Source organism: Quercus lobata, chromosome 12, assembly GCF_001633185.2.
Source record: "Quercus lobata isolate SW786 chromosome 12, ValleyOak3.0 Primary Assembly, whole genome shotgun sequence".
In the NCBI taxonomy this organism is placed as follows: Eukaryota; Viridiplantae; Streptophyta; class Magnoliopsida; order Fagales; family Fagaceae; genus Quercus; species Quercus lobata.
Window position 1 is genome coordinate 20,643,770 of NC_044915.1, and position 11,051 is coordinate 20,654,820.

The following is an 11,051-nucleotide window of genomic DNA, read 5'->3' on the forward strand; positions in this document are numbered from 1 at the left end:
AGATTAAATTGTATTTCATGCTTTAAACTTTTTGGTTTTGTGTTTTTAAGTTGTTATATTTCTTTTTCTTTTTCTTTTTTTGATAATCATTTCTTTTTCTTTTCTTTGATTGTTAAATGCTATCATATTGCATTATAAAGACAGTATATAAGAATATAATATTATTCAATTACAAAACATGACTTGGATAATTTGGTGTGACTATATCTTTTATTTTAACTATTCTTCTTCTCATCTTATTTTTTATAAATTTATCTAATTTAGGTCTCTCTCGAAAAATGTGATTATTCTCTTTCTCGATTATTTATTCTTTCTTGCAACTTAACTTTAGGTGATGAATCATCGTATTTTTTTTATAACACTATTTTGGGTTAATATACGATTTTGTGTGTGTTTTTGAGTTCTCCATCACAAGCCTTTTCTCTCTATCTCATAGCTTTTGTTTGATTTTTGTTTGACATAATACTTCGTTATTTTGAAAAATAAAATTAGAATTTATATCAAAATACAATCTTGCTATGTATTTGAATGAGTTTCTCAACTATTGAAGCAATATCAAGTGTAATTGTGTGATGAGTTTTGATTATTACAATATCTCATTTAAGAAATGAGAAATTTGAATAATATATTTGAAAAAAAAGAAAAAGAAAACACAACATACCATAATATAATTTAGAAAAATATGGACTACGTCAAAAAGAAATAATTTCAATCAAACACGACAAATAATAATATGATATATATATATATATAAATATAAAGATGGATAGATGAAAAATAATTTTAGAATTTTTTTTTTTTATTTTCAGAGAGAACAAATTATACATCATACCACAATATCAAAGTAATTATATATTCTCATGCATCGTATGGGTCTGCGACTAGTTTTTAATAACAGCTCGACTATTAGAAATTGAAAGCAAATGAGAATGACACCATTGTCATCCGATGCCTAAGAAGACTGAGACGAACAAGAAAATTTCAATCCTACTCTCCACTGGTTTATAAGATTTTACAATAAGGTGACCCAATATCTCCATATTTCTTTATTTTATACACTGAAGTTTTATCTAAATGATTAAAAGAGATTTTTATTTTTTATTTTTTTAATTATAAAAGATTAAAAGAGAAGTTGATTTCTCTTTGAAGAGTGTCCATGCTGCTGCCTGTGGACCAGAATTTTCTTCAATTATTATATGCTGATGATTTGTTGCTCCTTTGCAAAGCAAGAATCTCAGAGGTGTTTTACTCTAATGGGGTACTTGGAAAAGTTCTGTTTGTGGTCTGGCCAAGCAATAAACAAAGGAAAATCTGGATTTTTGTATCTGAAGGGGTCGATAGCCAATTTATTCAGCAGATTAGTTTCAATTATGACATTTTTTAAAGATGAAAATAAAATATTAAGAATGTGAAATGATTAGGAAAAAAAAAAGAATGTGAAAGTTTGTTTGAGTGAATTCACGTGTAATTAAATTTGATTTTCCTTTTCATTGGCGAAGATAAATAATAAGGAACAAAGGGTGTTACTGTATTAGATTTGACCAGCAACCCCCCTCCAATTTGTTCAGTTTATTTGGCATATGTACACCATTTTAAAAGTTTGCCTTTTCTAAGTACAAATATACTTTTGCAGTTTATTTTTTTAGTGAAATAAATCAATGCAAATAAGTTATACAACTGTAGTAATTTAATAATTTGAAAAAAAAAAAATGTTTCTAAAAAAAATATTTTGAAAAATAAATGCATTAAATGCAATTATGAATTAAGATATTTGAAATTAAAGTGTTAAATGTGTTAAACAAATACATTAATAAAGAGTTGTCAGAAATTCACGAGGCAGAAGAAGTATTTCAATTCCTCTTTCAAATGGCACACCACATGGTAGAAACTCAAGTTATTGCAAGCTGAAGTTTTGCTATTTTTTGTGTACATAGATGTGCAATGCATAAAATTCAATCCACAAGACAACATCAGCAACCTTGAGAGAAATACTATTTTCATTTACACCCAGATTATTTATGCATGGTAGAAAATATAATAGGAAGCGGGGATGAACCACGCTCCCAAGAGAGCAGCCTCTGTAAAATTAGAAGGGGCCTGAAATTTACTACAGGGTCTCTAAGCTAAAGAAGACCTGATCCTCTCTATAAGACATTGTAAAAACATGTAGGTCTAAAACACCTGTATGAATGGAACTCTACAGAAATCAAACTAAAGTCTCATTACTTTATCCTGATTATTTGCCGAAAAAATGAAACTGCTTCAATCCCCCTTAGTTGGAGGTTGGACACATGCACAAAAAGGCGCCTTCTTTCTCTTGTGGCTGGTTCTTACCCCACCATAAAGATAATCTCTCAGCAGAACTCTTGGTTTTCGGTCACTGATTCTTGTTTTACCTTTGCCTTCTTTGTCATCATCGAGTTTCAGTAGAAGAAACTGTACTTTCTGCACCTCCAACTGCAAGCGCCCAATTTTGTCAGACCCTCTTCGTGCCTGTTCAGAAATTTTTCTCCTCCTAGCATTTCCACTCTCATCTGACTCTATTGCAGAAATTCCATCAAAGGACAAGGAACTGTTTTCCACTGTCTTCATCAATTTGCGGTTTACATCAAACAACTTCATGATGGACTCCTCAGATTCATCCAGCTGCACCTTAACTGTATCAAATTCAATGCCTCTGCCCTTTTTGCTCTTCTCAGTAATCCCTACCTTCCTCTTCAAGTCTTCCACGGTGATTTGAAGGTTTGTCAACTTTTGGGCATCTGAATCAAGTCTTTCTAAAATCTTCCTCTTGTTCCCTTCTTGACTGGGCTCGGTATGTCTATCAGAGATTTCTAATTTGTCCACACCTAACTCCTTCTCAAACGATGATTCTGAATAGGGATACGAATGCTTGTGTTCCTTGACAGCTCCAATCTGATTGCGAGCATGTTTTGCAGTGGCCGCCTTCTGAGACTTGCCAACCCTCAGGTCAATGCTGCCATCCCGGTTTGCGGTTTCCCATAACTCAAGCATCTGATCAGTCTCTACAGTTTCTCTCCTGCTTATCCCATATGATGAACAATCAGATACCTGATCAAGCATGATATCTTTAGTCAGAACTTCATTCCTTGCTTCAGAGATTTCACGTGTCTGTTTCCCCAGCTTTAGATCATTACTGTGTCTGTCCCCAAGTTCCTCTTTGACCTGATATGGAGTAATATGCTTGCTTGTTACAACATATTCTCGAGACAAGCGGCTTTGAGATTTTAACTCTTCAATCTCTCTCAATGCAGTCTCTAGTTTGGCATTCGTGTTAAGGTGCTCCAGCATCGCAAGCCTCTCTGCTTCTACCACTGCTTTTTCAATAGCTTTGATCCTTCTTTGCACATCCTGCAAGTCTGAAAATCCATCCGGCTCCATGGAAATTTGATCTTCATCCCTTTGTTGATAGCTTTCAGCAATAGGGTGAGTCATTAAATGAGCATCCTGCAAACATGTGGGATATAAAGCACGGACATTATTACATGAGAACCAAAATCACATGTTAGAGTTAGAAAGGGGGGTGGGGGGACACTACATCATAAGGTGTCCCTCGTATACAACCCATGTAATGAAAAACCTTATTGTGAAATTTTTAATAATGAGAAGCTAACAGTAAAATTGAGCACACTGCAACAGCCCCTTAAAACTCCTAGAATTTTAAAAATTAGCCACGTAGGAAGCACCGATACAGATATGGGATATGTATATGAAAGTTACCAACACAGCAATATGTTAATTCTTGAAAATTTAGGATATAATATAGTATAGATAATTTAATCAATTAATACATATACAAATATCTTTTGATGTACATATTATACTAAGTTTTAGCTTAAATGTAAGCAACAAATTCTAAGAGGCATAAAAACATGTATAAATAATAAATTATTAAGTCATTAGTTCCATAGAAAGAAAGTAAGAGAAAAAAAGAGATGATAAAAAAATAATAAAGAAGTATCCTACACTAATTATCCATATCTTCCATATCTGATAGGTGTCTGGTGTGGATATGGCTGCTATTTTGAAGTATCAGTGTTTCCTAATTGACCACCAAATCAGAAAGTTAATTCTACTAAATCCTACGTCTCAGCAACTCATTGAATAAAAATGTGAAAGAAAAGACAAGGCCATGCTAGTGAGGTAAGGTACATAGATAGGAGCTACCACAGACAAGAAAAATCACACTTTTATAAAGGGATTACCATTGCTTCTTCCAGTAGCAAGTTCAATTAAAGCTTTAAGAACTCATACATGTTACACGACACAATATTATGGCTCAAGGTAAATCCAATTTTGCTAATGCATAGAGTACGTATAACAGGATAAGGCAATAAATGGAATGAAGCATTTAAGAAATAGACCTTGGTCTCCATAAGGGCAGAAATTTCAGTAATGGAGAATAGATAGAAATTACCATTGCTTCTTCATTTTCAACTGCGAGAGGTTTATAATTGAAAAAAGTATGCTTCTCCAGAGATGATATGCAATTTTTGAAAGAGATGACAGCTGGGGTATATGCAGCCAACTGAGCTTGTAGTCCTCCATTTTCGAATTCCAAGGTGCTAATTCTATCTTTCAGCAATTCAATCTTCATATCTTTGGAATTACTTCTATCTTCAAGGCTCTCACATGCTTCAATTAGCTCACGAATCTTGCCTTCAAACAACACTTCACAGACGGAGGAGCTTTGCTGTTCAGAAAAAAAAGTGGCAGCCTGAGACTCCCACAGTTCAGTCTCATCTCTCCCCTTTTGCAGTTCAGAACTCAACATTTCCTCCCTAATTTTAGCCTCATCACATTTATTCTTCAGATCCTCCACAAAGTTGTGCAACTCTGTTTTCTCATTGGTTATAGCACTGATTATCTGTTCTGCTTCTGAAAGCTCATTTTTCTTACGGCACAATAGATCCTTTCCACTCACAACTTCACATCTTAATTGATCACTAGCAGATTTAACTGATACAATCTCATTCTCCAAATTATTCACCAACTCCTTGAGATCTGAATTTTCCATTTCCACACCATCATATTTACCCTCCATAATTCTTAGCTTCTCTTCTAGGTCATTAGTGACGAAACGAAGTTTAACCAAATCTTTGGTGAGCTCTTCCAGTTCCACGAACTTTTCAAAGACTATATTATTAAAAATCAGAGAAAGGTTACACTGAGACATTGTTTCACCAAACAAGGCCCAGTGTGCTTCTTCTAGGTTATGTTTTTCATCCCCTAAGTCAAGTACCTCCTTATTCAGGGATCTTTTCTCTTCAAGCACCTTGCAATTCTCTTCCTGCAGGTTCTGGTTGGCCCTTTGCAAGTCCAACAACTGCTGACTCAGATTTTCTGTTTCAGTTGTTAATACCTTCTCCCTCTGATCTCCCTCCATTACTTTCAACCTCAATTCTTCACTGATCTCCAAAAGCTTTTGGATCTCAGTCTGCAACAATGAGGACTGCTCACACCGAATCATGAACTCTCGAGCAAGGGTGTCTCTTTCTGTCACAAGATTTGCTTCATCTACTTTCAGTTGCCCAAGTAGTGTAACAAGAACTGACTTCTCAATTAGCAGCTGCTGATTTTCATCGTAACTCCTAGACAGAGAGTTTTGTGTCTCTTGAAGTTTGCACAGTATGTGGCTTAGAACAGCTTCATCTTGGTTGATCTTATCTTCGAACCAGTCTGCATCAATGCCAAGAGTCTTCAAGACCTGATACAATCCCATCCTCAATTTTTTTATTTGCTCAAACAAGGATTTCACTTCCACCTGTTGTTCAAGATTTTCATGCTCCAATTCAGAAATCAGTTTCTCTGATAATCTGGATCCTTCCAAGAGTTTTTGGCACTCAATTAAAAGAGAGAAAATTTTATCTTTTAGATCATTCACACATTTCTGCAAGACGAAGATCTCCATCTGAGCACTGACAGCTTTGTCTACCTCCTCTTCATATTCTTTCTTCCTGCACTGACCTTCTTCTTCCAAAACACAAATTTGTAATTCCATAGCAGCCAACCGAGTTTCACTCAACCTTGAAAAAATGATATGTTCTTGCTTTGCAGCATCCAAGGAAGCCTGCAGTTGCTCTACTTTGTGGAGTGCAGATTCTCTCTCATTCTCAAGACTTGAGTGCTCATATTCTAATAATGTGTATCTTTTCTCCAGATCTTCCAGTCTTTGCTTGGAAATGTCCAGCTGAGAAACTAAGCTTTCTCGCTCAGTAATCAGGCCAAACTTTTCAGTGTCAAGCAACTGGCAAGAACCTTCAAGGATCTTCAGTTTCACCCTGAATGCTTCAAGTTCAGCATTTGCATCAAAAAGGGAATTCTCCAGAAAGTTCTTTCCTTCTGAGAGTTTATCCAAATTATTAGTTGTAATCTGTAACCGAGAAACCAGGGTGGCCTTTTCAGCAACAAGAGTGGATTTCTCTCCAAAAAGAGACTGACAGGATTCTTCTAATTCTTTTACGTTCCCTCTAACACCTTCTAACTCAACATTCAAATCTGAGAGAGAATTCTCCAAAAAAGCATTTTTCTCCCTAAGTTTTTTCATGATTTCCAACTTTTCCAACAGAGCAACTCTTTCACTTCTTTCTGCCTCACAGTTCTCTTTAAGTTTTGAGTTCTCATCCTGCAATTCCTTCACAGATGACCCAAAGCAGTCCACATCAAAGCCTACTGACTCCACCTGCTCTAGCATAGTCCAGTGTTTCTTGTTCAACTCCTTAAGCTCCTCTTTCAGACAGTATATTTCTTGCTGAAGTGCATTTCGTTGGTCCACTCGAAGTAAAACCTCCTCTTCAAGTTTCCCTATTGTCTCCCTTAAGCTTAAGATCTCATCTTGCAAATTTTTTATCGACACAGCTGAAGACAAATTGAGCTCATTCAAACTCTTGTTCTCCTCATTGACCTTCTGGACTTCATCCATTAAACCCTGATTACAAGTTTCCATGTCCTTTACCATTAGGTTTCTATGCCGAAGTTCTGCCGCCAGAGATCTCAGTTCTTCCTGGGATTGAGAATGTAAATGTTGCAGAGTTTGGAAAGCAGTTTCAGCCTCCACAAATCGCAACCGCTCTTCTTGTATACAAGTCCAGAGTCTACCCAATTCCTTCTGCTTCTCTGTAAGTTCCTCACTTTGAGACCCCATCTTATGCACCAAAGACTCCAACTCGGACTGTAAAGACTGATTTGAATTTTCAAGCAGAAGACACTTTTCTTCAGCACCCTTTAACTTTGCAACCCCATCGTTTATCTCAGTATTTAGCCTTTGGGCTTCCTCCTGGGCACATGAGATTTTCTGCTCCAGACTAGATATCATCTCCAGGCTTTGCTGGTACTGGAGGGCAGCAGCTTTCTTCTCTTCAGTTAATTTGTCAAGTGCTTGCTTCAGGGTCTCAACTTCACATTCAGCTTTATTGGCTCTTCCATTAATTGTTCTGGCATTCTCCTCTGCATGTAGTAATTTGTCTTCCAAGTTTGATATCATCTCCAAACACTTTCTGTATTGAGCAAGCACAGCTTCTTTTTCAGCTTCTACTCTCACAAGGTCTTGCTTTATGGCTTCAGCTTCAACTTCAGCTTTACTAGCTCGCTCATTAAGTTCTCCAGCATCCTTTTCAGCACGAGAGATATTGTTCTCCAAATTAGATATTCTATCTAAACACTGCTGGTATTGAATAAGACTGGTTTCTCTTTCAGACTCTAATTTGGCAAGCGATTCCTTCAAAGTTTGAACTTCAGCTTCAGCTTTACTGGCCCGTTCACTAAGTCCCTTGGAATCCTCTTGTGCATGAGAGATTTCCGATTCCAGATTGGATAATCTCTCTAAACTCTCTTGATACTGAAGTAGGCCTGCTTCCTTTTCAGCTTCAAATTTAGCAAGGGTTTTCTTTAAGGTTGAAATTTCTGCCTCAGCTTTACCCAATCGCTCAGACTCAGAAAGAACTCGAGCTTGGATGTTATGGCTCCCATTGTTTTGCACGCTTCGTTCCTTCTCCTCCGCATCTTGAAAATTGAGTCCTTTTCTTGCCTTTCCTTCGGAAAACTTTGCATGGCTCCCTGCTTCTACAGAGCCAAACAAATCATTAAGCTGTTTCAAACCCTTTCTGATTGTTACAGTATCAGATTCTTCAGTAAACACTTCATTCTTCTTCAGAGCATGGAAATGAGATGATAGTCCCAAAGCATCCTTTTGCAATTCATCAGGGTCAAACATTGCACGTACGGGGGTTGGCATATCAGGTGTTTGGGGATCAGTCATCTCATTAGCAGAACCTGCAGGTGAATCATCAGCCAGAACAAATGGAACTTGGTTTGGAAATGCTTCTGCCATAGTCCTATGAGCCTGGCGTAGCGCTCCAGTTGCATGATCATATCTTTCAGCCAATGCACGATATGCTCGGTAAAACTCCTCAACCAATTTCATAAGCTCTGGTCGTTGCTTATAATACATCTCTGCCCTCCTTGCAAAGGAATCTGCATCTTCTTCAATAAGCTTGATCATCTGTTTGACTTTGGCGTCCATATCTGTTCGAGCAGAAAGGAAATCTTTGGTCAACACACACACATACACAGCATCAATGCTAGGTATAATAAGGAGGCCATCAGCCTTGGGATTAATCTAGCAGAGGAAAATAACCTAGTGAAGCTAATAATTTGCAGTTGCACATAGAACATAGAGTTGATTGCATTCTTTCCAATTAAGGGTGCAAACCTTCACTTGAGAGCCAGAAAAGCAGATATACTGATGCAAACAGTATAACCAATCTAGCACAAGTCTATGAACAAAATGGTATGTAGCTTTTCAAGGAGCCACATTCCCTCAGGAACATGCTTAATAGCAGCCACCTTCTTTTTGGATCATTGATCAGATTTATGTTAAGGGCGTGCTAGTGAGTAACATGCTTGAATGCATTATTTAAAAACTTCGTAATAGCTTAAGCTTTTGGAACTAGTGTTTCAGCAAAATGGTATGCATTGTTGATGGCTAGAGAGGAGAGTAAAAAATGAAAAATGATATAAGAGCTCAACTGAGAGCAACCGGCTTCTCTACCTACAAGTGTCAAGCACACTTCTGCCCTTCCATATAATGCTATCCAAAGCAACCATCACACTATTCAGTGCCATTTGCACCACATACACAACATACTCAGTTGGGGAAATGGAATTAGAAAACAATAATAATATGCTTCTGTCATCAAAATTGAGATGGCAGTAAGACATCATTATAATAAGTAAATTCCTGCACAAATCCCTTCAAGAGATTGAAATGTGTTAACGTTTTTTGAACCAAAAAAAAAAAGTGTTAACGCTGATAAGCTTTTTTGTTCAATTAAAGGAACTAATCACACACTATAATCTCGCAAGACTTTATTTGGTTCTCAAAAAGACAGGAAGAGAGGGGATGGAGGAGGGAACACCATTAAATGACATTTGTCTCACAAATTTTCTGACCCTTTCAATCATTTTCCTTTCTTTAACTTCTAGGAACCAAATGGAAGTATCAAATCATTATAAACTGATCTCTAGGAAGTCTAAATTAGAAGATCTGGTACCTGAATCATTATGTCCAACAAAAATGCAAACAAGTCCTATAACAAAGAAAGCAATACCTGTAAGATTTTCCTGGAGCCATTTTGAATTTTTTGGGCTTATATGGCTGTCCCACCACCAGGAATACTTGCGTTTCGAATCAGCTTGGGATAGGGTTGCCATGATTCCAGCCAAAAATCACCACCACTTTTGAAACTCACTTTCAGGCCAATTGTAAACCAGATAGTAAATCCCAAATAATGGAACAAAACGCAGAACAAGATATAGATAGATATAAAGCACCCAATCTATAATTATTAGCAGGATTATTTCTTGCTTCCTTGTACCTATTCAACAAAATTGACAAAAGTAAAAAAAATAACAACCACACTTCAGCTTCAGATGAATCAGCACAATTAGCATGCGAGATCAGGTTCCAAAGAACTAGTATGAAAGAATCAGCAAGCATAGTACCTGATCAATTGGACCCCAGTCCAAAAATTATGTACAAGAAGTAACTTCTAACTTTTAGAATTTTTCAGACTACCTGATCAAACACAGACCATATAAATTGTGAGAACATGATTATACACAAGGTAACACTTTCAGAGAATATAAGTTTAGAAATCTGTTCAATCCACAAAAGTCATGATCATGCACAAGGTATCAGAACAACCTGATAAACTACAAAAACCTTTAGAAAACATCATCAATTTTACAACTCCATGAAGCCGAAAGTAAAGTAACAAACTTTTTAATACCCAGTAACTAAAAATTAAAATTTTAGTAAGTGGCAAGAGAATCAACCATACAAAGAGCCACCAGAAAATAAATAAAAAATAAAAATAGTTACCTGAAACTGATATACATGGGCATGGAAATTGTAACTGAAGCTGACAAATTCAGAGATGAAAAGGCTTACCAATGAGAATCAGATTCTGGGTTTTGTTTGGTTTGGATTGGATTGGATTAGCAGCTGTTACAAGAGCACCTTCAGCTGCTTTTCCTCTTTCATTCTCAACCCATGTTAAGTTGGATCTTTCTGTATCTGTCTCTGTCTAATATAACTCTGTTTCTCTTTCTGTTTGTGTTTTGCTTTGCTTTGCCCTTATGTTGTGGTTTGGTACCATGTGGGGCTGCCTGAGAACAGAAGAAAGAAAACAAAAACAAAAAAGGTGGGCGGAGACAAAATCACAAAACCAACTAAAATACAAAAGGAAAGGTAAATTTTCAATTAATGATTTTTTTTTCTTTTTTTTTTTAGAACGATTTTTTTTTTTCTTTGATAGGAAGGAGTAATTATTTCCTTAATTTGGTTTTGTTATTTACTAAGCTACTCTTTTGGCAAGTTTATAAGACTCTTTTTTGAAATTTAAAAACTTTCTAGCTTCGAAATTACTAGGTTGTCCCTTTGGTTAGTATTTCAAACATGTTTTTCCTTGTGCTCTACTGCATGTTTTTACTAATCAAATTATGGTTTTGTTCATGAATTTTTAGGAGGA

At 36.3% G+C, this 11,051-nt stretch overlaps 1 protein-coding gene across 2 annotated transcripts; it reads right to left on the bottom strand.

Moving 5' to 3' along the window:
* Positions 1-1,934: 1,934 nt before the first annotated feature.
* LOC115971700 (protein NETWORKED 1D) lies at positions 1,935-10,726 on the bottom strand. Of its 2 annotated transcripts, none has more exons than XM_031091714.1 (5): positions 10,472-10,726; positions 10,024-10,096; positions 9,630-9,896; positions 4,439-8,544; positions 1,935-3,468 (listed from the first exon to the last, which is right to left on the bottom strand). In XM_031091714.1, exons 3-5 carry the CDS (start codon positions 9,730-9,732, stop codon positions 2,263-2,265), a joined length of 5,415 nt encoding a protein of 1,804 aa, XP_030947574.1. In that variant the 5' UTR covers positions 9,733-9,896; positions 10,024-10,096; positions 10,472-10,726; the 3' UTR covers positions 1,935-2,262. The 2 variants fall into 2 exon arrangements, with proteins under 2 accessions (XP_030947574.1, XP_030947575.1); XM_031091715.1 differs by having other exon boundaries at positions 10,403-10,726.
* Between the last annotated feature and the right edge of the window lie 325 nt (positions 10,727-11,051).

What these genes read in the sequence shown, in the direction of transcription:
- LOC115971700 (XM_031091714.1), bottom strand. Translation starts at nt 9,732, where the DNA reads ATGGCAACCCTATCCCAAGCTGATTCGAAACGCAAGTATTCCTGGTGG. An exon ending in GCTCCAGGAAAATCTTACAG is followed by an intron (nt 8,545 to 9,629) that starts GTATTGCTTTCT and finishes CTGCTCGAACAG; the next exon opens with ATATGGACGCCAAAGTCAAA. An exon ending in TTGAAAATGAAGAAGCAATG is followed by an intron (nt 3,469 to 4,438) that starts GTAATTTCTATC and finishes ACATGTTTGCAG; the next exon opens with GATGCTCATTTAATGACTCA.